The sequence below is a fragment of the Gymnoscopelus braueri genome, assembly GCF_963280865.1.
Source record: "Gymnoscopelus braueri genome assembly, chromosome: 10".
NCBI classification, from domain to species: Eukaryota; Metazoa; Chordata; class Actinopteri; order Myctophiformes; family Myctophidae; genus Gymnoscopelus; species Gymnoscopelus braueri.
Window position 1 is genome coordinate 26,256,863 of NC_137611.1, and position 25,936 is coordinate 26,282,798.

At 43.1% G+C, this 25,936-nt stretch overlaps 1 protein-coding gene across 10 annotated transcripts in view; it reads left to right on the forward strand.

Moving 5' to 3' along the window:
- The window catches only part of adgrl2b.1 (adhesion G protein-coupled receptor L2b, tandem duplicate 1), an 88,779-nt gene extending 63,236 nt beyond the window's left edge, over positions 1-25,543 (forward strand). For 3 of the 10 annotated variants that reach the window (XM_080441034.1, XM_080441031.1, XM_080441033.1), the window contains exons 9-21: positions 4,026-4,209; positions 5,943-6,065; positions 6,942-7,147; positions 7,762-7,935; positions 9,199-9,408; positions 9,747-9,967; positions 10,708-10,774; positions 12,853-12,944; positions 14,468-14,636; positions 16,204-16,332; positions 17,201-17,297; positions 18,404-18,529; positions 23,368-25,543. In XM_080441034.1, coding sequence (XP_080297160.1) covers positions 4,026-4,209; positions 5,943-6,065; positions 6,942-7,147; positions 7,762-7,935; positions 9,199-9,408; positions 9,747-9,967; positions 10,708-10,774; positions 12,853-12,944; positions 14,468-14,636; positions 16,204-16,332; positions 17,201-17,297; positions 18,404-18,529; positions 23,368-24,272 — 2,703 coding nt within the window. In that variant the 3' untranslated portion in view covers positions 24,273-25,543. Of the gene's footprint in view, positions 1-4,025; positions 4,210-5,942; positions 6,066-6,941; positions 7,148-7,761; positions 7,936-9,198; positions 9,409-9,746; positions 9,968-10,707; positions 10,775-12,852; positions 12,945-14,467; positions 14,637-16,203; positions 16,333-17,200; positions 17,298-18,403; positions 18,530-22,393; positions 22,448-23,367 lie in introns of all 10 variants that reach the window. The other 7 variants (XM_080441037.1, XM_080441038.1, XM_080441036.1 and 4 more) reach the window with 7 other exon arrangements.
- The last annotated feature ends 393 nt before the right edge of the window (positions 25,544-25,936 follow it).

Here is a 25,936-nt window from a genome sequence, read left to right on the forward strand (position 1 = left end):
ACGCCCTCCATTTTATAACCCGTATGCATATGAAGCATTCAAACACATTTAGTGCTGCCACAATATTTGAGGATCATATTTCATAGACCTCATGTAAGAACCTTTTTCCTGCTATTTCTAATTCTCCTGGATGTGTGGTAAGTCGCGTGATATAATGGCACCTTGTAATCTCTTTCCTTGCAACCTCTTTGCTCCCTAACGGCTTGACTGTTATTCTTCGTCTTTTGTGTGGGAAAAGCTTCAAAAAAGAGAGAAGACTTGCAGGGCGTATATGAAGGTATAAGTAATAGGTCCATAAGCTGCTTTAATCCCCTCGTCCTCACTGCCTACCAAGCAGCATGCGTCATTGTCTGTGAGTGTATTTTTTGTTTGTGTTGCCTTGTGCCTTGGTGACCTGTTTGTACAAGCAGAGGCACGGTTCCTTCTATACCTGAATCACTACCGAGTCCGACACAGTAAAATCCTCAGTGTCAGTATAACTCTGGGAATGTTAATAATTATCATACCCCCCCCCCCCAAAAAAAAGAAGCATACCGTAGATTGTTTGATTTTCAAGGACTTCATTGGATTCCATTCATTTCAGCATGCAATGATGAAAATGAACAACATTCAGGAGTGTGTAACTTACTTGCTTGAGATAGATAATACAACACAGTGAGCTTTATGGTATGTCAGTTACATTAGAGATGTGTTTTGACATACTGTGTTTTAAAGCGCAGATTGATTTGTCCAACCCAAAAAGGTTTGATTAATGAAAGAATTTCTAAAGGTCCTTGACTTTGAAATGAAATTGACTCAGTTATTCAGCCAAGTTCGGTAACGCTTTAATGACTATGGAGAAAATATAAATAAACAAAAATCAAAAGATTAAGCCATTAATGGTGAAATGGACTATTTACAATGTACTTTATAGCGATTTAACTACACCAGAGGTTCCCAAACTGTACTAAGGCACGCTGGTGTGTCATGAGTCAAGTCATAGTTCACACTGGTAATATGCTCCACGTTCTTTAGTTTATTGCCCATTCAATGTTTTGATCAACATAACTCTTCAGTACAGGTGTGCCTTGGGATGTTTTTATTTTTGGGGGATTATTATTGCAATATACAGTTTACAACTATACACAAACTTAGGATTTTTTTATTTTTTTGATTTTTCTATTCATCAGTCATTTCTATACCTTCTATACCTTAAACAATATATATTTTAACCACATTCAATCTGGAGTCCCTATTATTTCATTATAGGTGAAATTGTATTTATTTATAAACATTTGTCCCCAAATTAAAAAATATTAAAAAAATAACAGATCAACAAGTTCAATATTCACTATTTTAACTTTTATTTATATATATATAAATATATATATATATATATATATATATATATATTTGTGAAAGTAGAAAATAGGGTTAAGTGGTTAAACTTTATTTGCCATTAGTGAAAAATAATAAATGTTTACAGAGTGATAACACGTGTTTTTTTACATGGATATGAACACAGGTGTGCCTTAAGATTCTGACTTGCCCTTTGGCGTGCCTTGAGGACAAAATGTTTGAAACCCACTTGACTAGACAATTACACATATTGACACTGGTATGGTCCTTTAAATTAACACTGAGGATCTTGCTGTGTACATAATGCTGTCAATCAGCCTGTCAGTCTGCCCATTTCCCAAAACCATGGATGATGCCTCCACTTGTCTGTGTATCCGTGGCGTGCAACCCTGTCTTTTCTTTCATGATACGTAGCACCCTCACAGCATCTTTTTTTTCTGAAATACCTTTCTCTCTCCATTCCTTCGTTTCCCTCTCCTTCTGTCTTCCTCCCCCCACACACTATACCTCCCTCATTTCTCCTGTCTGCTCTTTGTGTGTTGTATGAGTAATTGCCTTCCCACGGTCATAATTGCACCTCCCTGTCAACCAGAAGTGTGATCAAAGTGGCAGTGGACCGAGTTTTCACTTGCTTAAATTTTTTTTTTACGATTCATAATCTTCCTGGCTCCCGCTTGCTCACTCCTTGGCAAAAATGTATCTTTTCCCCCCTTTGCATTGTTTTTCTCTTTCATCTGAGGGATTAATTTCAGATTCCATTAATGTGTTCTAATTCCAATCAGATTCTCATTCCTTTTTCACCACTTTCTTGTCCTCTGCCGTGGCAGTTTTATTGCGATGAGCTCATTCTGCCGAAAGACAATGTGTCTGTGGTGTAAACATAATAAAGTGCTGCCTTGCACGGAATTAAACCGCGTCTATCAGATTTTGTGTTCCATGGTGTCTGGTGGGGGTTCACCATGAGTTTTAGGGCTTTTTGTGTGTACTGACATCTTATTTTCCTGTGAGAATTAGGGGACCCCCACCAAACCCCTTTACCACCCCCCCCAGTTGATTTAGAACGGTCTTGTCTTTTACATCACCATACATCATGTGCCGGTGCTCATGGAGCCAGCGCCACCCAAGTGCTCGTGAGCCTGCTCATTCCGAGCTCTTACCGCAGCGCTCACCGCACCATGCATTCCTGCAGCTAGCCAGCCGTAGGAGCTCCTCTGGTAACACCCCTGTGATTTGTAGAGTGGTGTGACCTCCACCCAGGCCCAAGAATTAAAGAGGATTTGATCAGAACACACGTTCTTTCTGCACGACGCAAATTAGAGACAGGGGAGTCTTTTTTCTCTCCCTTTTCCTTTTGGATTGCGCGTGTGCTGTGCAAAGATGGCTCCCCCAGGCGGGTGGGGGGGGGGGCGCCATTTAGTTTCTGTCTGGGAGTAATGGCTCTGGCCCTGTAATCAACGCTACACTGGCTGGCTCAGCGTCGTCCCCCCTCTCCCATCATAGTCATAGCTCCCAAGCTCCCTCCCACCCGCACGGTCTGGACTGTAGAGATTCATTCTTCTGCTCAGTCCAGGTCTATGAATACACACACTGACGGGCTCGTGTCTGGATCCAGTCCTCGTAGCTGTGGTTAATGTGAGCTCAGTGGTTAAATGTTGTGGTAAATCATAGATTGGTTGTGACTTTGGTTGATCCCCATCCTCGTTATTCCAGGCAAACGTTTAATTCCTCGTATGGTCAATTGGTGTTTTGGATAATCACAGCTGTGACTAATTGATACAGTGAGCTCAAGGCCTTGCTGTGGTTAATTACCATTATTGCGAAGGGCCTTGCTGTGGTTAATGGCACCTATGGTTAAATTGTCACTCTGATTTATCGCACCTTGGGCTGGCATGGCATGGGTGTGATGTCATTTTACTGCTGTCTCTTTCACCAGGGTATATCGTACATCAGTACTACTGTGGGCATGCTATGCCAGACAGATGCCATGAACCCACCCTCACTGGGTCAAAGGAAACTCTTGTTTTATCAGCATATCATACTTTCCTTGTATGGGTTTTATACTGGAATGTTTTGCTTACTTACTGCTTATCAGAATCCAGGAAATGAAAGGATTGCCTTTGAAAACAAGCAGAATTATCCCCATCTTGACTCAGACTGCTGCCCAGACATAGATAATGCCCCCTCCCCTCCCCAGGAAAACAGTATGCCACAGCCATTATGGGAAGATCCTGTTGTGGAATAAAGACTATTGTTAGGGAAGATAATTGTTCTTTGGAAAATTGTTCCCTCAAGAACAGGAAGTGAGAATATGCCAATAATGCCATTGTAGATGGCTCCATTCTGGTTGGAGAAAGACTATTGGTTTGTTTCTCCTTCCCGTAGTACATGTTTGCTTCATCGTTCCAAAAATAAATAAAAAAGGTCCAGGTCTTTTAATGAGAATAAGAAATTATGAGAATAATTTATTTTCTCCTTAAATTCCATTTTTAATTTCAAATTGTTGTCGTTGTTCATCTTGCATGGTGTAAATATAATTTGCAGCCCATTATAAAATTGTAAAAATGGTAAATGGTGTGTCTATTTTGCACCCTTCTCCAAAACGCTTTACAGAGTGCATCACAATATTTTTATGAACAGGGGAGAAAAAAAACAATGCGTTGACATTTCTCTTGTCTCCATGGATACAGGCAATCGTGGACACTGTCGACAACCTCCTGAGGCCAGAAGCCCTTAAATCCTGGGAAGACATGAATTCCACAGAGCAAACACATGCTGCCACCATGTTACTGGATACCTTGGAGGAAGGGGCGTTTGTCCTTGCAGACAACCTGATCGAGCCAGCTGTAGTGAAAGTACCCGCAGAGAACATCAGTAAGTTCCCCTTCGATCAAATATAAAGCAAAGAAAAACAGAAAGATACAGTTGCTATAGGCCTTATTTTGGGGCATCGCCTGTGTTTTTGGGAAATAGCTTTGACATTGAGTTCTAGTTGTCTCTTTTTTACTATGGTTGGTTATGTGGGAGGGAGTAAGTTAACATTCAAAAGCCATTCTGCTTAAGCCTACTGTGAAAGCCCCCTAGGCACTGGTCTGTGGGCTTATTCATTCTAGACGCCGATAAAGAACCAGGACAGCTTTTCTTCAAGGAGAGGGAAAGGTGTTTTTTTTTTTAAAGGACCAAACTCAGGATTCAATGTATCGCTCAACGTGAGCCAGCTAATGTGTCCTCATAGGCAGTTTATTAGCAACGTGATCTCATTCATTTAAGGCAGCGTTTTACAGCGAACAGTCACATTTCTGCCTTTTTGTTGCCATGGTTATGATCTCCCGCTCACCCTTTTTTTCCGTATACTTCATTGATTTCTAATCTATTCCTTGCATAGTTAAGTATTCCTATTGAATATGTGCTGGAAGATGAACTGTCCAGACCTCGGGGGAAAAAACAAAGAAACCAATTGAAAAGTATTGTTCCGTTTACACAGCGCTGTATCTGTTCTCTCCAAGCCTTTCCCATTAAATGATAGTTAGCTAAGCTGATAAAGACACACTGCTGTGTCAGTGCCGTAGCGCTGATTAATATGTTATGTAATATGCACTATATATGCTAGTTAATCACTGTATGCTGGCACTTTTTATGAGGTTGCCAAGCTCTGGCTTTTTTTTTGCACAATAGAGATTATTAACGAGTGGAGCTACGGAGGTACGACTCTCCCTCGCTCTCTTTTTTTACATTACTAGATGAGCACCCACGCATCTTAAGTCTTAGCGACTGCCTGACAAGACTGCCCTGTGTGGCATGCCTGATGAGTTGGGTGGGTGGGGGTTGAAAATGATCCTCGCTCCTAATCAACGTAGCCCACCGAGGCCCAAACGGCACTGCTATGCGACTGTCAAGGGCAAGAGGAGAGAAAAGGGAGGGGGAGAAGGGGGGGGGGGGGGTGGTGGTGGTGGGGTAGGCAGAAAGGGGGGCAGGGGGGGCGTTCGGAGAACAATTCCTCATCTCCGTCTGTCAGAGGCCATCTATCTGAGGAGGTGAGGCCGTTTGTGACAGAAGGGAGCATGCTGATACGTGCGTCCTCCTGACCTCTTGGTAATTTCACACATCAAAGGGAGCGCCACCCGGCTGCTGGCATGCCGGGGCTGCAGAGCTGCAGGAATTGGGAGGCTTTTCAGAGATTTGCTTGGCAGGCCCAGAGTTATCTGAACCCGCAGGGAGAAGAAAAAAAGTAAAAAGCCCAATTATATTTTTGATCCTATGAATATTTGACATTCATGCGGCAGCAGATTGTGTTGTGTACATGCTTTTCTCTTCTCGGATTTCTTTCTCCCGCTTTTTTTTCTCTTCTTGTTTTGGGAATTTCACAATACAGGCGACCAAGAGCTCTGTTGTTGCTGTTGTTTTTAAGTAAATAGCACAAGATGAGATATTGGCAGTATATTTGGATTGTATTGCCGGTACACTGGAGGTCTATTGTTTCGCCCTGTCTGACCTTTATGTTGGAGCTCCATTAAACACACTGCAATGCTTCTGAAGCGTAAAACACCCCTCTCTTAACAGTACTCTCTCTTTTTCTCCCTCTCCCCCTCTCTTTCTCTGGCCCTCAGTGCTGGATGTGTATGTACTGAGCACAGACGGCCAGGTGCAAGACTTCAGGTTTCCTCAGACCAGCAAGGGCGGAGCATCTATTCAGCTTTCCTCCAACACAGTAAAGGCCAACAGTAAGAATGGTAAGAACAGAGGAACTGCCCCGGCTACACATCACCATGACTACAGTCATATATTCTCTATTCTCTCTTCTTTTTTTTGTTGAGGATACCGATTCGTTGTTTTTAAATGTATTACCTCAAAAAGCAAAGAAAAATAAAAGAGACAAGAGAACAAAATGAAACAAAAACAAACTGGTGACAAAAATGTTACTAAGCGAGTCGTTAAGTGGCCGCCACTGTACACAGAGCCTCCTACTCAGTAAAAGTGTATTTATTTAACCACATGAACCCTGGCGTCCCTATTCTGGGCATGTCATAATAAGCCAACATTTGGTGAAAATAGAAGATCTACAAGTTTTGAGCTTGTACATCTACTATTTTCAGCAAATATATTTGGTGTGTAGAGGGAAAAAAGGAGGAGCCAAGTACAGACTCCAGGTGGACCACGGTCAACAAAGAATATAGGGTTTAACCCATTTAGACCTGAGGCCGATTTTAAAAACGTCTTCTAAATCCTAACCTAAGTTTTCAGAAAAACTTTAAATTTTTGTTCAAAAAAAATTAAAACATTCCTGCTGCTATATACATAGGAACATCTAAAATGACACAGATGCTTTAAAAGGTATACCAACATATAGGCTTTCCCGGTCTTAAGTGGTTAACACTGAAAGCGTAAAAAATGACAACATTTTCACATATTCAGAGTTAAATAAACACAGCCACTCAACCTTGTTCTTCCTGTCCTTCCAAATGGCCAACTTGGCAAACCCCCTTAAACAAAGTTAAACAGTTTGAATGCAGATCTCTTCCTACCGCTGTACTTTGGACCAAAAATAAAATATTTAAGGGACAAGGTCTCCCCGTGTGCTCTGACTATTTCTTACTGCTTGCTTACAGGAGTGGCGAAGCTGGTGTTTGTGCTTTACAAGCACTTGGGCCAGTTCCTCAGTACAGAGAACGCCACACTGAGGGGGATGGGTGAACCAGGCAGACGCAACCTTTCCCTGACCGTCAACTCCCACATCCTGTCCGCCTCCATCACCAAAGAGTCCAGCCGTGTGTTCGTGGCAGACCCTGTGATCTTCACCTTGGAGCACCTGGATGTAAGTTTCTCTTGAGTGGGCCCCCAGAGTCAGACCACCACAGTGTATTTCTGCACTGTTTAAAGAACTGAAGAGGCAGCACAGCCTTTTGCCTCGAAAGCTGGAGAAATGCCAGTTTTTCAATAATAGGAATTACTGCATTAGCCCACTATTGTAGGATAATAGCAGCACAGTCCAGAGAGACAGATTATCCATGTCATGTCACTGTGTGATGGAGCAGTAGTTAGTATTAATGAAAGACATGGACCAGTGGACTGAACAAATTAAATCAACATCGCCTCTCTCTGGCGCGTGCATGGAAATCCCCATAGCAACCTCCCTCGGCAGCTTTCGCACGAGTGACATTTTAGAAATGTGTGCTATTTTACGCCAGATGGACAATGTGTGCGCATCGCAGAGTTCCGTTTGTACATTCTCAGATTTAATTTAACATTGAGGATTTTACAGTGTAGAGAGATACAAATTGTATCAAATGGGGGTCCGTGGCCTAATGCATATCAAACTGTGAGTCCTTGAAATTAAAAAGGTTGAGAATGACTGGTATACACTTTGTGTGCAATTCCAACATGTGGCTTCAGTTCATGTGCTAACGGTTCTGTGTCTGTGCTTTGCAGAAGGAGCACTACCACAATCCCAACTGCTCGTTCTGGAACTACTCGGAGCGAAGCATGATGGGGTACTGGTCCACTCAAGGCTGTAAACTTCTGGACACCAACAAGAGCCACACCACCTGCTCCTGCAGTCACCTGACCAACTTCGCCATCCTCATGGCCTACCGCGGAAGCGTGGTAAGACTGAGACCCATGCTGATACAGTGGCACGTTTTGTATCTGTATATCGTTGCTTCTATCTCAATTGTGCGTGTATGTACAGTATGTAAACATGGCAAGAACTTGAGTGGCATTCCAGAGTCGAAAATGTGATTATTGTTGCCGGGACAACACGTTGTTGGGGGGGCTGTGAAAAGCAGTGAGGTATTGTATGAGGAGGCGGGACGGAAGGACGGCGCTGTCACTTTGTTTGCCGAGCGCGAGGCAGAGATTGAGGGCTACGATAGCGAGCACTATACCAGTATAGGAAATAAATTACATTTTACCTGTGGTCCGTGACTAATAGCCTTCCATACAGACATATGTCTCTGGGAATCATGGGAAATAGTATATCCTTAGCTCTAATTTGCATTTCCACTCGACTTAGAAGTGGCGCAGGATCCCTTTGCTAGCGAAATGCAATTACCATCCAATTACATGATAAATATCATGTGCAGCGAGCATCTACCCAGTAATAAATGTGTAGCATCAGTTTGTGGTTCATGTAATTATATGTCCCAGCCCCCTGAACTCTGGCCCTATCATCTATCTTAACCTCAACCTTAACCACTGGTTGAAACCAGACCCTGGGGCTAAGCTTACCCTCACACCAATCCACAACACCTAACCAAAGTACAACTCCCACTCTCAATAAAATGACAAATAAAACAGAAGGAATTATCTTACTTTCAGACCGCCATATCCTTGAGTGATATTCTATAATTATGGTCATGACTACTATTTTCTTTGCACGTGATTGACATAATATGTCAATCACGTGCTCCGTGTTCCGTTTCATAGGTTTTGACACACACATACTGTGTGATCTGTCTGCCCTCAGTGGTGCAAACCCACATGTGGGTGTCACATCACATGGCCACTGCTATTTGTGACAGTTTGCTAATGACTTGACATGCCACAACGTAGGCCACATGATGTGATCTATGCATGTTCACTGTGAGTACTCGATGTTGTCAGTCCTGATTAGGTTAAGGACCGAGCAGTCAAAGCAGAGCTGAGAAAATCTAATTTTCTTAATATCATTACAGTCTATGTTTTACAGCACGTTGGCGTTTAATGCGGACTTAATGCTTAGCCTGGGTGATTTATGTCATCATGGGCAACAGCCAATGTGAATTTGAAATGGCGTCAACCATTATGAATAGCATTTTCCTGCCATTACTTAGCACCTTTTATTTTCCATTTAAAGTTGACCATGCAATGTCTCTGTGTGTCCTCTAGGCCGAGGGGAGTGTCCATGAGCTTCTGCTGACGGTTATCACCAGGATGGGCATCGCTGTGTCCCTGGTTTGCCTGGCCATCAGCCTCTTCACCTTCTGCTTCTTTAAAGGCCTCCAAAGTGACCGCAACACCATCCACAAGAACCTCTGCCTCAACCTCTTCATTGGGGAGCTGGTGTTCCTTGTGGGCATCAACATGACTGAACCTAAGGTACCGTCCACCATTAACCATATGAACCCTAGCGTCCCTATTCTGGGCATGTCATAATAGGCGAGCATTCTGAAAAAATATGCGAGCATTCAGCGGAAAAAAATCGAATATTTGGTGAAAATAGCCAATCTACAAGCTCACAACGTGGCGCAACATAATGCGTTGTGAGCTTAGATTGGTTATTTTTGCTATTGAAGTTTATAGAGTGTAAGTGGTTAACCGCCATTTGTGCAGTGATGGAAGGTTTCAGCTGTCTGCTGTTGATGAATGGTCTGACTTGGAGGGCAAAACAATAGCTAACCTTTACGTATAACGTGTACATATGTCCTCCCTGACAGCTGGTGTGCTCCATCATTGCCGGGGTTCTCCACTTCTGCTTCCTGGCCGCATTCGCCTGGATGTGCCTGGAGGGCGTGCAGCTCTACCTCATGCTGGTTGAGGTGTTCGAGAGTGAGTTCTCCCGAAGAAAGTACTACTACGTCTCTGGGTATCTCTTCCCAGCCGTGGTGGTGGGCATCTCTGCAGCTATTGACTACCGCAGCTATGGGACACAGCGGGCGTAAGTGTTGCTTCACTTGATAGGCCCTTAGCCTCTATTGTGTGAGATTTCATAAACATCATGTCTCCCTGTTCCCTATCAAGACAGGACCCCAGCAGATATGTATGTACGTGCTAATGAGAGTAATATCACAGAGAGCAGCCTCCCTCCGCCTCCTGGCAAATTCACACCCTGTCACTGCTAAAAGAAAAGCCTGGGAGCAAAGCATAATGAATTCTCTGGCTAGTTGTATTGCCATACTGGGTTTTTATTCAAAGTGTAAAAATAATTGCCCTCTGCTTGTCAGTTAAAACTTTACTTCTCCACAGGCCGTCATCCAAGCGGCAAGCTCCATGAATTCTTTGCTATTTAAGTAAAGTTGTCTTTTTTCATTACTATAGTTCTGACACAACTCTTTTTTTTAACTGTCCAAAAATACATTGTTTACTGTTAGGAGCTCTTTGGTATACAAGAGAGGCTGCGTTTGTAGACATTTGCAGACCGTGAAGTCATAGCTCGCTCAACCACTGCGTTTTGGGCTCTGCTCTGACTTCCCATGGCATCAGGCCAGAACTCTCTCAAGGTCAGGTTTTCTTCCCCGTGGTCAGGAGGAATCGCTATTCCGTTGCTGTAGCCTATCATCTATCTAGCACTGCTGGTCTCTGATCGATGAGATACAACTTTGTTTTGGCAAGGAGAGGACTTAATAAGCTGGAAAGGTCTGTTTCCTGTAAAAAGATATCACATTTTGTATCTTGCAGATGCTGGCTGAGGGTTGATAACCATTTCATCTGGAGCTTCATCGGACCTGTAACCTTCATAATCATGGTAAGCTGAAATCGTTTGCGCTCATGCATGTGTGGGGGGAGTGATAATTATTTTGTACATTTTAATCCATTCGGGGGGTGTCGTATGACAAGTCCTTTCTCACAGAGAAGAGAATAAGTTTATAGATTTCTACCCCCCTCTCCTTGGGCGGGCGGGTGGCCACTTAGCTCTTGCTTTCTCAGATCAATTTGCATGAAAGCAAAGTGGTCCCATTATAGCTGACATGAGTACATCAGTGTCCGTTCAGCTATGAAAATCCTGTGAAATGGCAAACGGGGGTAGTAGGCAGCAACAACTTCTATAGCTGTTTGTCCCTCGCAGGCAGGCAGCACATCCAGAGCAGAGCACTCCTCACCTGCAATCAGGAGGAGAGAGACTGGCTCAGGCGTGAAGGTCATTTGCTCAGTGAGAGAAACAAGAGGGTGAGAGAGGGAGAGAGACAGATGAACATGAGAGTAATGAGTAGGGGGGCCAGACAGCTATTACCACCACAGCTCCAAGTCCTCCAAGTCCGCCAAGAGGATCATGACGCCTCCCCAGCCAATCCCAGCACACAGACACTCCATCTTCACCTCTTAATATTTCATGTGGTCCACTTTGACTTCACACACCATAAAATCCTGAGTCTTAATTTAAACTCTGAGAGTGTGCAAATGGAACCAAATTTGGTTCCATCTCTACACTCTCATATTTAAATATACAGATCTTACAGATCCATTTGGGTCAAATTATTTTACACTCTCATGGAGTTAAAGTAACACTGAGGATTTGACGGCGTGGATAAGGCCGAGGAGGGGCCCTTGGGGACTGAGCGCGACTCCATGTGCAGTTTTTTTGCCTCAGCTCTCTGCAGAGTGCATGCCTGCCTGCCTGCCTGTCTGTCTGTCTGTCTGTCTCATCAGATCTGTGTCATCACTTGCGGGTGTGTTAAATGCATCTCCAGCCACTGACTCGACTCATGCGGACGTAAATTGGCGCTGGTGGCATTCCTCTCTGGAGCTCTGGTCTTAGAACCCTTTGTCTGTCTTTTCCACCAGTCCTCCTTCAGCTATCGCTCCTTTTTTTATCACTTCTTTCTTTCTAGTTTTCCCCTCTTGTCTGTGGCTTCTACTTCTTTTTTTCCACACACATTTACTATTCGTTATCTTTCTGTTTTAAAAAAATCGATGCTTGTATTGTTCCATAGTGTGTTCATAAGAGATAGGGATCTTTCTTACTAGTTGATTCAGTCCCAATAATGTATTTGCTAATGTGGGAACACAATAATCTAGACCAGTATGCTTTGGCTTTCTTGCCAGCCGATGCACTTTTGTCATGTATTTTCTTTTGTGTAAATTGGTCGGGTTTTCAAAGTAAATATGCCTGGGGCAGATTGTGGCTCGAGGCCTTATAATAACTTGAAAATCAGGACTTTTTTGGGGGGGTTGGTTATTTATTGAAATGCTTTATGGAAGTTTAATATACTAGCGAGCCAAATTCAAGTACATCCCCTCCCTTTCCCTTGGTGGTGATGGGGCCCTCCAGCGCTTGCAGAGAAACCTCTGGACGTATCACTTGAATATGCTGATGTTTTTCCTGGCCTTAGACAATTGTTTCTAAAATACAGCACTCTACTCTGTTCTTGCCTCTCTGTGTTTTTCTGGAACTCTGTCCGTGGTGGATGAGATCTGTTTGGGCTGTGTTAGATTTACATTCCCATGCTCTCTCTGATGAGGAAATACTCTCTGCTCTTGGCCAAGACCCAGGATTGTGTGTAATGTCAGAGAGAAGAGAGGAAAGAGACCTACAAGGCACTCAGTTTATCATAAAGACCTAAGCTGCGTGAAGTAGACCAAAGCATTAACCTCCCCATGCTTTTTGTTTTGTTTGCAGTGTATCTCATTAAAGTTTCATTTCCCTCTCGGTAAAGGTATGCCGGTGTTGACGCTCGCTATTGAGCCAAAACCTCCAGTATAGATTAAGCAATATTCCGCAACCACAGTAAGTCAATGTGAAACGTAGGTATCGGTGTTAGCATCAGGAACTGAATGCCGTTCTAAGTGCGGTCTGTTAACCCTGATATGCCTCTGTTTTGACAGCTCAATGTCATCTTCCTGGTGGTGACTATGTACAAGATGGTGAAGCACTCCACCTCCATGAAACCCGACTCATCCAGGCTCGGGGGTATCAGGTGAGGGGTGTCATTCTGGGAGATCAGGTGGCTGGCCTGTGGTTGCTTGGTCCAAAATGGGGGGTCAGTTATGGGGAAGAAAAATAATATGCACCATTACTGCTTTTGCCTTGATTCTGCTATTTCCACAGCGGCGTTTGACCTTTTCATTTTGTCTTCTTATCCGTTCTCTATAACTAAGTGAGACCAATATTTCCTTTCTTCCTTTCAGATTTAATTTCTGTCCTCAGGTGGTGTTTTTTTTTTCACATTTTACAAGTGCAGCGTTTGCACAATGCAGGATAATGGTGCCTCTTTTATTTCTTCTTAACTGCATTTGTAACCTCTTGTATCTGTTGCTCCTGTGTTGGCATGGTTTACAGCCTCAACCATATGGCTTGTAGATTTAAAGGTGGAGAAACTGCAAAGGGGCCACAGCTCCCTTCTCTCAGCAAGCCATACTGCCATACCGCTTGATAAAAGACTTTCCCCTAGCAATTTCTCTGACTGAAGACTTGTTCAATGTTGTGTTTTAGAGAAAACTGACATATGCTGTATGTGGGTGTTGCAAGATGTGAGCTAGTTGCTGTAATGTGTTTCTTCCTCCCACTTTACAAAAGCAAAAGATTATTTATTTGACCTCTGCATCAATTAAATTGATGAGTGTTGTTAGGTTTGACAAAATCTTGTAGATAGGAGCTTTCCCAAACAAATAATTCAAAGTAGGCGAAACTCATTAATTGGAGACCACTCCATATCGCCCACTTACTTACTTGTCAGCACTTAACTCTGTACTTAACTAAGACTTTGAAATAATAACTTGAGTTTGGGCAAAAATAACAATGCGCAAAACATCTTGCTTGCACAGACATAATCACAAAAGACTGAGCTGAATACACAATAACACAAAAGCCAAGTCTTATCAGCCACATCTCTCCTGCTAGACAGTTGCTCATTTTTGTTCCCGGTCTGTCAATGGATCCCCTCTCAAAGGCATTGCAACAATGGCGTCTCAGTTTGCTTTGGTATCTTCTTTTCTTACCCAGCACGCACACACACACTCTCTCTCTCTCTCTCTCTCTCTCTCTCTCTCTCTCTCTCTCTCTCTCTCTCTCTCTCTCTCTCTCTCTCTCGGGATAGCTCCCTCTCTCCTGTGTATCGATAGCTACCAGCCGTCGTCATTGGAACTCACTGTTAGTTATCTGATTTCCTCTAGGCCTTTCCTGGAAGCGGCCAATGAAAACCTGCTGCATTGGCAGTCTGTATCCAAACCCCAAGAAAGACCAAAGAAATATTGTTTGACTTGGTGTCAAATACTGTATGCATGTCCACTCCAAAACTTCGGGTCAGCATTTATATGTACTGTTTATACAACATGTCCCGAAGCAAAATAGCAAATGAGGATATGGGGCCCCTTTTCCAAGCAAGCTTGCCTCTAGGAGCAGAGAAACTTCAATCCGAACTGAAATCCAAAGGCATGGAAAATTGTCATTGTTGAACCTATCTTGTTCATTGTTAATCAATGTTTTGTCCTGTCGTTGCAGGTCCTGGGTGCTGGGAGGGTTTGCTCTGCTCTGCCTCTTAGGCTTGACATGGTCATTTGGACTGTTCTTTCTCAACGAGTCCTCCATTGTCATGGCTTACCTCTTCACCATCTTCAACACTCTGCAAGGCATGTTCATCTTCATCTTCCACTGTCTGCTCCAGAAGAAGGTAGGCGTGTGTTTGAGTTAAGTGAACAAAGGTGTTTGATTTGGACTGCTGTAAATACAGCTGTATGTTCTGTTTTGTTTGTCCGGCTTAACCACTTAAATCCTATTTACGGCACTTCATTATATATATATATATATATATATATATATATATATATATATATATATATATATATATATATATATGTATATGTATATGTATATGTATATGTATATATATACTGTGTGGTATATGTATATGTATATATATATATATATATATATATATACTGTGTGTATATATATATATTGCTGGTGAAAGTTACAGGAGTTCTTACTCTATGCTCTATGGTATGTGTGATATGAAATGGAAGCTTACCATAATCACAGTAAACATTATCATATCTTCAGTCATATTCAAGGGCTTTAGGAAAATTAAACTAACTCCGGTCACTTTCAGTTCAGCACAGCTGAGGTGTGTGTTGCACTGTACACCTAATCTAGATTCCATCAAAGCCAAGAATTTTTACAAGCAACCCTCTCTGGTATTATATAATTTTTTGTTTGAGCTGTTGGAAATAAGTAGGCTAGACTTGGTTGTTAAAGTCCAAATGAAAACAATATGACTGTTTTAAAAGAATTTAGATAAAACTGAATGGCAATCATTTTTAAAGGAGAATATTTTTTTTATCGAATCGTGAGATAGCAGAAGATTCACAACCCTAATTAAAAGACCATACCAGCGTCAATGGATGTTATTATCTATTCACATCTTTGACCATATAGTGTACATTTGTGTTGACATTTTCTCCATACAAAGTCCAAGGAGATGCAATGCACACCTGTATTCATGAGGTGCCGGCGAAGTAAAATAAGTAATGAAAACTGAATATGTTGCATTTTTTTAAAAGGCTATACATATGTGTGTGATCACACGTGAGGTGAGGCGGCCAGTTACTTAAGTTGGAATTATTTGACTTTTTCTCCATAGTCATTAAAATGTTTCCGAACTTACCTGAATTTTTTAGTAAATGCTTGAATTGTGTTGATAAATCAGTCTTTTCTCTGTACTACTTTTCATGCAATGATATTTCATGTGTTGGATTATCTATCTCAAACAACTTAAATTTGTCTGCAAGTAGATTTTTCATACCATACTGAATTGAACTGAATCCAATGGCTTTCTCAAAAGTCAAAACAAACCATATATAAACTGTGATCCATAGTCAGTGGGCTAAAGATATCAGACCACCGGTACAATCCTTTATATACAATCCTGTATCTACATTCAAGAAACTATTTGGGTGTTGCCAATATTTATGTGTATTTCACAACCCCTTGTTTGTTAAATACATACATGTTTGATATGACTAATCATAATTCTTTTGGAGGGATCACATTTTCCCAAACGTCTCATCTTCCCACATGTTATCATGATAGAAGTAACACACACGTTTGGTATTTGCACTGTTGTTGGTGGAGATGGCGTTTGATTAAGATTTGGATTTGACACGTCCCTTGGCAGAGGACTTTCGCTGTCTCGTGTTCACTCTGTTCTCAGTCGGGCCTGATCTTTCGTCCCTCTGCAGGTCCGTAAGGAGTACAGCAAATGTTTCCGGCAGTCACAGTGCTGCGGAGGCCTGCCCTCTGAAGGCCCCCACAGTTCAGTCAAGACAGCCACCTCCCGATCCACTGCCCGCTACTCATCTGCTACACAGGTACAACATAGAGCCTGACCCATGCCAGATTTTTGGGTCCTATACCGATACCGATTTTGGAGAGTCCTAGACCACCGCTGCCATTTGATTAGTTAGTCAGTCCACTTTTCACAGTTTACATTCTTCAGACATTCTCCACACATTCTCCACAGACGTTTACCACTGCACAAGGACCTTTACAGGACGGTTACAGCGGGACATTGTGTATAACGGGTATTGCATAACGGGGTGGGGCATTCATTCCCGATTTGCATCGTTCCCCAAAGGGCACCGGTCTAGTTTTTCAATCACTTAGCCCTATTCAAAATATTTCAAAAATAGCTGACTACAACCTCACAATGTGTTGCAACACAATCTTGTATATCTGCTATTTATTTTATTTATTTTTTCTCCTATAATGACATGACCAAAATAGGGACAAAAGGTTGAAAGTTGTTAACAATTGGGACACATCGACAGCGTAATTGCTGTCACCAATGTAGTCAAAAAGTCCAATAATGACCGAAATATTGGCTAAACCGATGTATCGGTTGTAGTACAACATGCACCCCATTGGGAATTAGATTTAGATTTTTGTTCTCCCTACTGAAGGAAAGGAGAGACACCCAAGGGCTAGCTCTCAGATTGCATGTTTAACGGTGCATTGAGTTCTTCTCCTAGTTGGGTCAATAAGATGTGCAGGGTTTGTTTCATCCCTAGCACTATGTACCTGAATCTATTGATCATCAAGCAGTTAGTTAAATCACAGCTGCTAGCACTGGTTTGCATCAAAAGCACACATAGCCCATCGTCCCACAGGGCCAAGAGGCTGAACAAGAGCGGCATCTGATTTGAGTGCTGATCAATGGTATCTTTGCTGTCCGCACAGAGCCGCATCAGGAGAATGTGGAACGACACCGTCAGGAAGCAGTCAGAGTCCTCCTTCATCTCAGGAGACATCAACAGCACCTCCACACTCAACCAGGGTAAGCAACTGCAACCGTCTCTTCCGCCAGACAAGACGCATGCCCTATTCTCTTTGAGATGATGCCCGGAATTCAAAATGAACACTTCAATAGACGCGACCGGGCACTGCGGCAGCTCGAACCGAAACCGCCCACTTCAAGATGAAACTTGATTTAGTGTTGTTGGTTTTGTTAAGATTAGCGTTATGCGATCAAAAGTAACACTTAAATGATCATGGCCCATCAATGTTTGTGGCGGTGCCCCCGCAATATGTGCTTTCTGGATCATTACGAGTTCAAGAGAAGATGAGTGATATTTACTGTGCTGCCGATGTTGAGATTGTGCTCAACTCTCAATGACCCTGAGAAGAGCTCCTAGCTGTGCAGAAGACTCTCTTACTCATCCTCACCCCGGCTTGATTGTCAGGCTAAAGGCAGGGGGTGGGTTGGGGATCAGGGAAAGCAGATGGAGGTCAGTGCAGGTTTTGAGATAGATCTGAGTGTTCTCAAGTTCAGGCTCTAGAGTAGACAGTGCCCTGACTGTGCTGGCTGTGGCTATGAATTAGCTCAGATGAATTGATCTGTCAGCACACAGTATTCTAGAGATCCATCGAAATGACTGAGCAAGTTATTACATTCTTGAAGATGTACCAAACCCACACTGTGGAAGGTAGGGATATGGTATTGTTTACTGCAGGCCACATAAGACATGTTTCATCCCCTGTCTCGACTGGATGAGTTTTGTTTACAGGAATTTGCTTCGCGTAAACAATACTGTAATGCCGTTTGGACAAGACTGTAATCATGGACACTTTTCACAATAATATTGTTTGTCAGTTACATCGGCTGTGTGTTTGGACAATGTTTTGCTTTAACCAACGTTAGTAATGTTGTGCTTTTATTCCTAATTGAAGGCAGGCGAATCATTGGTTATAAATCTTTGCCGTTGTCACATTAGGGACAACAAATGTAGGCCTTTTGTTTATGCTGACAACCGCCCGGCTAACTGCCCACAGACAGTGACATGTCTCAACCTCTGTGCAAATGCCTATTTTCCCTGTGGTCTGTCTGTTTTACTTTGTGTCCCCCTTCTCTCATTCACCCCTTCTCTCTTCCTGTTATTTCAGGGATGACTGGCAACTACCTCCTAACTAACCCTCTCCTCCGAGCCCACGACACTAACCCCTATAACAACCTGCTGGCGGAAACGGTGGTATGCAACACCCCCTCTCCACCGGCCTTTCACTCTCCAGGTGCACATCCACCCTTGACCTCTCATTCTTGTATAGATCAGTGCTTTGTGTTGTCGTGTCTAAAGAAATCAAACAAAGACAGGGAGAGACGGAGGGCTCTGGCCCTGGTGGCTCCGACACAGCATGCAACCAAAAGGGTTGGAAATCACTCACTGCCGTGGATTCACCGTTTCCTCTTCCTCATCCCCACTCACTCTGTATTTAAGTCTTATCTACGCCAGTAATTCCTTTTTAAACACAGGCGGAGATACGGCTCCAAGCAGCCACTGTTATCTTATCTAGACTACTTTAAGAGACATATGGGAATTCCCCTGTGTTGAATGTATGCTTACATTTCCCTCCAGATATTTTAGACTATTTCCATATAACTCTAGTTGGAGTGTGGATTATATCTTTACAACACATTGAAATGTTGGGGGGGGGAAAATCTCCATTTTTTTTTGGTCAAGTACAGGCTGTTCTCAGTTTGATTTGAATCCTGCCAGTGTGTACTGTGACCTAGTTACCCACTGTTAGAGCAAAAAGGGGGGGAAAATGGGAGCACATGACGCAATGCGGGCAGAATTATAACCCTTGGATGTTCAGAGGCATTTGATGATGAAAGGGAATGGGAGAAAGCAGCGCTATGGCAAATGTGTGTAAGGAAGGAAGACGGCGCATAGTTTAGCTACTGCACTCGGCGGCGTCCTCCATTTGACGCGTCCACAAGCTCACTTAAGCCGCTTTTCCATCACAGCTTAAGCACGACACTGTCCAGTACAGTCCAGAACCGCACCGCACCGCTTCAAAATGTCTTGCGTTTCCATTGCACAAAAGTCCCCACTCGCAAAATCCCCACCCTCCCCTCCCCTCCCGAAGGAAATCAACACCCCTTTCTTTAACACACCAACTTAGCCTCAGGCTACAGGGTTAGCCTAAATGCTAGCGTGCTTCCTCAGAGCTAGTTTGGCTCTTAAGTTATTATTTGGCCATGTTCACCCTGACTTTAATCTTCGCTATTGTTGGGAAGACCTGTGTGGTGTCTAAACACGTTGCCATCACTTATATAAAAAACATTATTAGCGTGTATCGTCGCACTTTCATTGTTGCCAGGTTTAGCAGAAAAAAAAAAGCAATCAGGTCTATGAAAACAATCCCAAAAGAAGCGACTATCTACGGCTATTTGAAAATAGCAGATCTACAAACTCACAACACTTAGCGATGCTACGCATTGTGAGTGTGTGCATCTGCTATTTAAAAAATATATATACATATATAATGTTGACAAATACATATTAATTTGGGGGTCCTTGACATGAAAATGTTTAAGAACCACTGGTTTCAACAACATATGGAAACAAGCCCCAAATAATCAACTACATTTTAGAAACAAGCAGTGGTGGAAAAAGTACTCAAATGTTTTACTTAAGTAAAAGTATCAATACTGCAATGTAGAAGCACTCTACAAGTGAAAGTCTGGAATTACTTGAGTAAAAGTACAAAAACTATTGGTATCAAAATGTACTTAAGGTACCAAAAGTAAGTACTAAAATGTTTGAAAATAGCAGATCTACAATGATGCGATGCGTTGTGAGCTTGTAGATCGGCTATTTTCAAATAGCCTAGGTATAAAATAGGGCTTAAGTGGTTAATGTATGTTTTATAATGTAATCATTTATATCTGAAAAGTAACTAGTAACTAGTAACTAATACTTTTTCAGATAATTGTAGTGGAGTAAAAGTACTACCAATATTTACAAGCAACTTTTCAGAAAAATAAGCCCAATGTCGCTTATAATAAGTGGACATGGCAACACTGCTACCGTAGTGTTTACATTTTACAGAGACCTGAGTGGACAGACACAGCTGTGAGCCGACCAATCAGCTTTATCACAGCTTTAGCCCTGCTTAGCCCAGCTCAGACCTACCCAAGACTGGGTACTTTTTAGGCACCAGTTTAGTACCACTTACACACCACTCTACCCACTTCATTGTAGTGGAAACCGTCGCTGTGGTGGGCGGTGTGGGGTGGGGCTAGGTAAGTCCATGTATATGGAAAGCCGCCTTTACAGCACAATGAGACCACTCAAGAGTGTGAGTCCGCCTGATAATGAAGCAGGATTGCGGGCCAAACAATCGCTGTGTGGAAATCAAAGGCTTTCAGCGAACTGTGTCGCCATGCTCAAATCTCCCACAATCTCACTGTAGTATATTCCTATTAAGGCATTATGGCGCTGAAATATTTACTTATGCAAGTGACAATTCCTTGATAACACATTTCATTGGAGGTGGAAAAAAAGTGGAAACATTTAATTAAGCGTTTATTTTGAGTGTCAGAATAATCCTGTCCTCACCTCTTCCCTCCCCCGGCCAATCTGTCCCACAGGCATACTACTTGACCATGTGGAAACACTGGAGAGATACACTGAACCACCAGGGGAATACCACACATACTTAAGGCCTAAAATACGTTCATTATCGACTAACAGATAAAGAAGTGCTGACAAACTAAAGAATTGCAAGAAGGATTTTAACACATGGAAACGGGCTTTGGGATAATAGGCAAGAGTGTAACAGGCAAATGTCAAAACCTGGTGTGAAGATCACCAGCTAAGTATGAAATACACACTGAGAGACTGTCGAGTTAAACATGAGTTTATTCCAAATGTTCGCCTGCTATAGTCATCACATTTAGCCCCTGCAAAAAGGACGATCCTGGCTGCTATTATAAGTGTATTAATACGAAGAAATACTCTGCAGATGTTCATTTCATGCAGTAAAAAACGGTAAAGAGAACATCTTGGACGAATCTCTGCTGGAACGCTTCCCAGAGTGCAGCTGTCGCGGTGTCCAGTTAAATTCTGTTCACATCATTTCCCCCCCTCTCCCGGTAGACAATACCTGTCTGCAATAAAATGACTGCCTGTGCATAAACAAATGCAAATCTGGAATAGGGTGTATTCAGGGAAATTTCTTTTGTCATTCCTCTTTCCTCTTCCCCCCTTTTTGCCCGCTCGCTCTTTCCCCGCTCCCTGCACTCTCTTTGGAAATGTCTTTGATGTGTGTTTTTACGCTCGTTTCTCTCCGCGAGCGGCACTGTGCCTCTCTAGAGCTGCAATCTTTTTCAGTCTCACACTTTTCAGACTAATTTATCTGAAACCCTAGGCCTCAGTCTTCCTCTTTTTCTGTGTGAGAAATGAGGCAGGGCCTCTCATTTATAGGCTCATCCTCCCATCCAGTCAAATTCGCATATCTGCCATTCCCGCTCTACTGCTACTCAGTAAAATCCTGAGTGTTAATTTAACGCCAAGAGATTCTCGGAGTTAGGGTCCATTGAGTTACATCTGTACACTCTGAGTTAAAATTAACTCAGGATATTGCAGTGTACTCGTAGTCATAGTGCTTTCGAAAAACGGTCTATCAGACTAATCTACAGTGAACATTTTATGCAGTTAAAATGACTGTATCAGATAATTAATTAAACCTTTAAAATCAGTACCACTCAGAAGAGAGAAAGACATGATGTTTGCGAGGAAATGTAGCTGTCATTTATTTATAGAAAAAGAGAAATGTGCTTGCTGCTGTGCCCTTCCACCTGCTGAGTCCAGGATTCAGTTGTCCTTAGTTTGTCCTGTACCAAACGAACTCTAATTTGCTGCCATTTCTCTATCTGAAGAGTCATGCTGAAAACGTTTTAAACTGATCGCATTTGTTTCAAATCTCAGCTAATTGTAAGGACATTATCTTAAATTGGACTGACTGAATCCGGGCCTGATTTTACAAGCCTCCACTTTTGTCTTAAGTTATTTCAGTAATTTTCTCGTTTCTGCTGCAATTGAAAAAAAGCATCTGTTTTACTTTTTTTTTTTTTTTTTTGCACATCAGCAGTTCTTAGGCCAGATAGCCTCAGCAGACACACTTGATGTGAGTGGTGGCAAAGTGAGTCATTGCACCCTGCCTGTCTGTGCTGGTGTGTGCGTGTGCGTGTGTGTGTGGGTGTGTGGGGGGGGGGGGGGGGGTTGCTGTGCTTCGTGGGCCCCGGTGCAGAGAGGTGGCTGGCCGTCTGTGTTCGACATTACTCTTTTGTCTTGCTTTATTTTAACGGGTGGAATGTTTTATTCATCGTTTACCTCCGCAATGCTCCCCCCCCCCAGCTTGCTTTTTCAATTTTTCTCTCTGACTCTCCCCATTGTCCATTGATGTTGTTGTTGTTTCTCTCTGTTGACACCTGGCTTCCTCCTACATATCAGTGTGTTGCTGTGTGTTTTGAGTGTTTCTGCCTTCTTTTTTCATAATGTCAAAATATTGTTCAGGATAATCTCTAGATTGGCTTTAATGATATTCAGGTATAATGAGGAAAGTTATGATGGGGGAACAAATTGATTTTTACTGAAACATTTTTGAAACTTTGTTTTAAAGTGTATATTTACATATATATACTTTACGCGGTATAAAATGTTAATTAACTCATTGAGTGCCATAATTATTAATATCTATTTCTGGCCATTACAATTTTTATTAAAATTTAAAATTTAGTAAAACAAAAGTGCTTAGGAAGCGAGATACAGCCTTTTTCAGTTATAAGTTAAACAAGTGGATGGAGCTGTAAATCTTCAGATAATGATATCTTGGGTTCAGGAAGAAAACATTTTTTTTTTTTTTTTTTGTGAAAAACGTTGCACCATAGCGCTAAAACACGTGAAACACGTTAATGGCACTCAATGAGTTAAGGCAGAGATCAAAGAGTCTCCTGAGCAGTATGGAGCTGTATGTGGGTCGTGATTTCAGAAACTGTCTGACTGCTCCGAAACAACCACGCAACTCTACCTCTAACGTCGTGCTTCTGCCTCTCGTTGCAGGACAGCACTCTATGACCAACAGCAGGGACATCAGCGCCATGGACACCCTCCCGCTTAACGGCAACTTCAACAACAGCTACTCCCTGCGCGGCGACGGCGACTACGAAGACGTGGGCCGCGTCCGAGGCCCCGGCGACCTCGGGGCCCTCACCCTGGACGACGCCACCTTTGAGAAGATGATCATCTCCGAGATCGTCCACAACAACCTCCGGCCCCGCGGCGGCCCCCCCGCTCCCAAGGGCCGCGATGCCCCCATAAAGAGGGACAGCAGGGCCCCGCCTCCCCAGACCAGGGTTATGGTGGACCGAGGTGGGGGTGAGAGCGGCAGCGAGGACGACGCCATCGTGGCGGACCACCACACCGAGGCCTCGTCGCCCCAGAGAGGGGGAGGGGGCGGCGGAGGAGGAGGAGGAGGCAGCCACGCCGCCACCTTGGAGCTGCTGCTGCACCCTCACCATAAGGAGGTACTGGAGGCCCCGCTGCTCCCCCAGAGGACTCACTCCCTCCTCTACAGCGCCCAGAAGGCCCCTAGGCGCCTGGAGGGCTGCGGGGGCCCCGGCCCAGAGACTGTCACGGCAGCGGAGGACGCCGGCTCCCAGTCGCCCGACAACAATAGAGACTCCCTGTATACCAGCATGCCCAACTTGAGAGACTCGCCCTCACCCTCGGCTTCGCCGTACCCCCCCGAGGAAGAGGAGGACCGTTCCCCGTCCCCCAGGAGCGAGAGTGAGGGCGTCTATCACAAGAGCATGCCCGAGCTGGGAGACGGGCCCCAGCCGCTGTCCTACTACCATATAAACCGAGGCACCAGTGACGGGTGCATCCTCCCAGCCAGCACTGAGGACTGTGTGCCAGAGGGAGAGGCCCCTAAGGACGGACAGATGCAGCTCATTACCAGTCTCTGAGCAGGTGGATAACCATCGTCTGTTTTGCACGGGTCGGAACACATGGGTGCTTTTGGTTGATGTCAAAACTGTTGCCAAGTTCTGCTCTGCACTCTAAATGCCCTTCCTGTTAGAAAAGGAAGTGAAATGTTTTTTTTGTTTTATTTTAAGTGGTGGAAATGGAAGGAATGGATGACTTTTGCACACAGACTTCATAAAAAAAAGAAAGAAAAAAAAACCACACACACACACACACACACGGGCGCTCAAGAAGTCCTTCTGAGACCAGACGTCTGTGGACTGGAATTGCTCTGCTGTCGAACTAGAAGAGGTGCAGAGAATAATGTACAGACCGCTCTGTGTGTCAGAGAGAAGTCTGGCGCCGTCCCTGTCCAGCCTGCAATTGTATTGTATTGAAAGAAAGGTGGAAGAATAAAGGGCGGGGGATGGGGGTCATAATCCCAAGTTTAGAACTATGGAACACTCCTGAAATACTTTGGAGGACATTCCACAACAAGGATGAGTTTAGTCCTGAATTATAGGAATTAGAAGAAGTGTGTCTCCAGTACACAGTCAGGACTATAAAATTAAAGCAACCACTAATTCAGACTCAGGCCTTATATTTTTCTCTATTGCACATTTAACTGTTGTCAAAGTTAACAGCTAAAGAAAATATATTTTGCTGTACCACTAGTGTAAAGGGTGAACATAAACTCAAAGAAAAGAAAAAAATGAAATGGCATCCATTCAGTAAAGACTGTAGGCTACGTCCTTTCAATGTTAAGAGGATAGTTCTGACAACGTTGTTCAAAATGGTGTGTTTTTAACTCTATCACAGTTGACTTATGTAGTATGTTTGAATATGAAAAAGATGTATGGAGAGAATATGAAATACCATGCTCACTCTCTCAGTCCCTGCTTGTGAAGTGCTTTTGCTTTCATGAATGATCATTTTTGCCAGTAGTATATTTGTTAACACCATGCCATGCACAGATTTGGAGTGAATTGGATACTTGTGTAATTTATTTAACTTGAAAAGAAATTGTCAGGTTTCAAGAATTTCTTTGTGTCAATGCGATCTTGCAGTTTTGCGAACATATTTCATTCTTTGACACTAATTAATTTATTAACTGAGCTATTCAAAAATGTGGGGGTAAAAGAACATGGTTGAAAAGTGTGACTTCTTTCAGCACTGTTAGGTTCATTTTATTTCTTTTGTAAGAGCCCATCATCAGCTGATATTTAATTCAACTCTTGTTTGATATTAAATAAATGTGAGATTTTTTCTTGTTCTCAGACCTCTTCTCCCTTCTTCGTATTTTGCATATTTTGCATAGAAACTCATCCATGAAGGATAATATGTATTAAAAAATCAAGTCAAGGTCCTGCCAAGAGTGACTATGACAGTGATTATGCATGGGCTAACAAGATAAGTCATCATTTTTTTTCAGACTGTGAAATGGAAGAACATCATATGAAGGACAGGTTAATGTGATATATCCTCTCTCAGGTCTGACGCAGCACTGCAGTCACGAAAGGTTGACGAGACTCTAAAGTACTGATTTAGTAGAGTCAGAATGAGCTTCATCCAAGGCGTCCTTGTTCAACTGACCACCCACCTACTTACAGCAGACATGTATCTAACCACTGCCGAGTGGAACTGTGACGTGCACTCTATTAGTCAG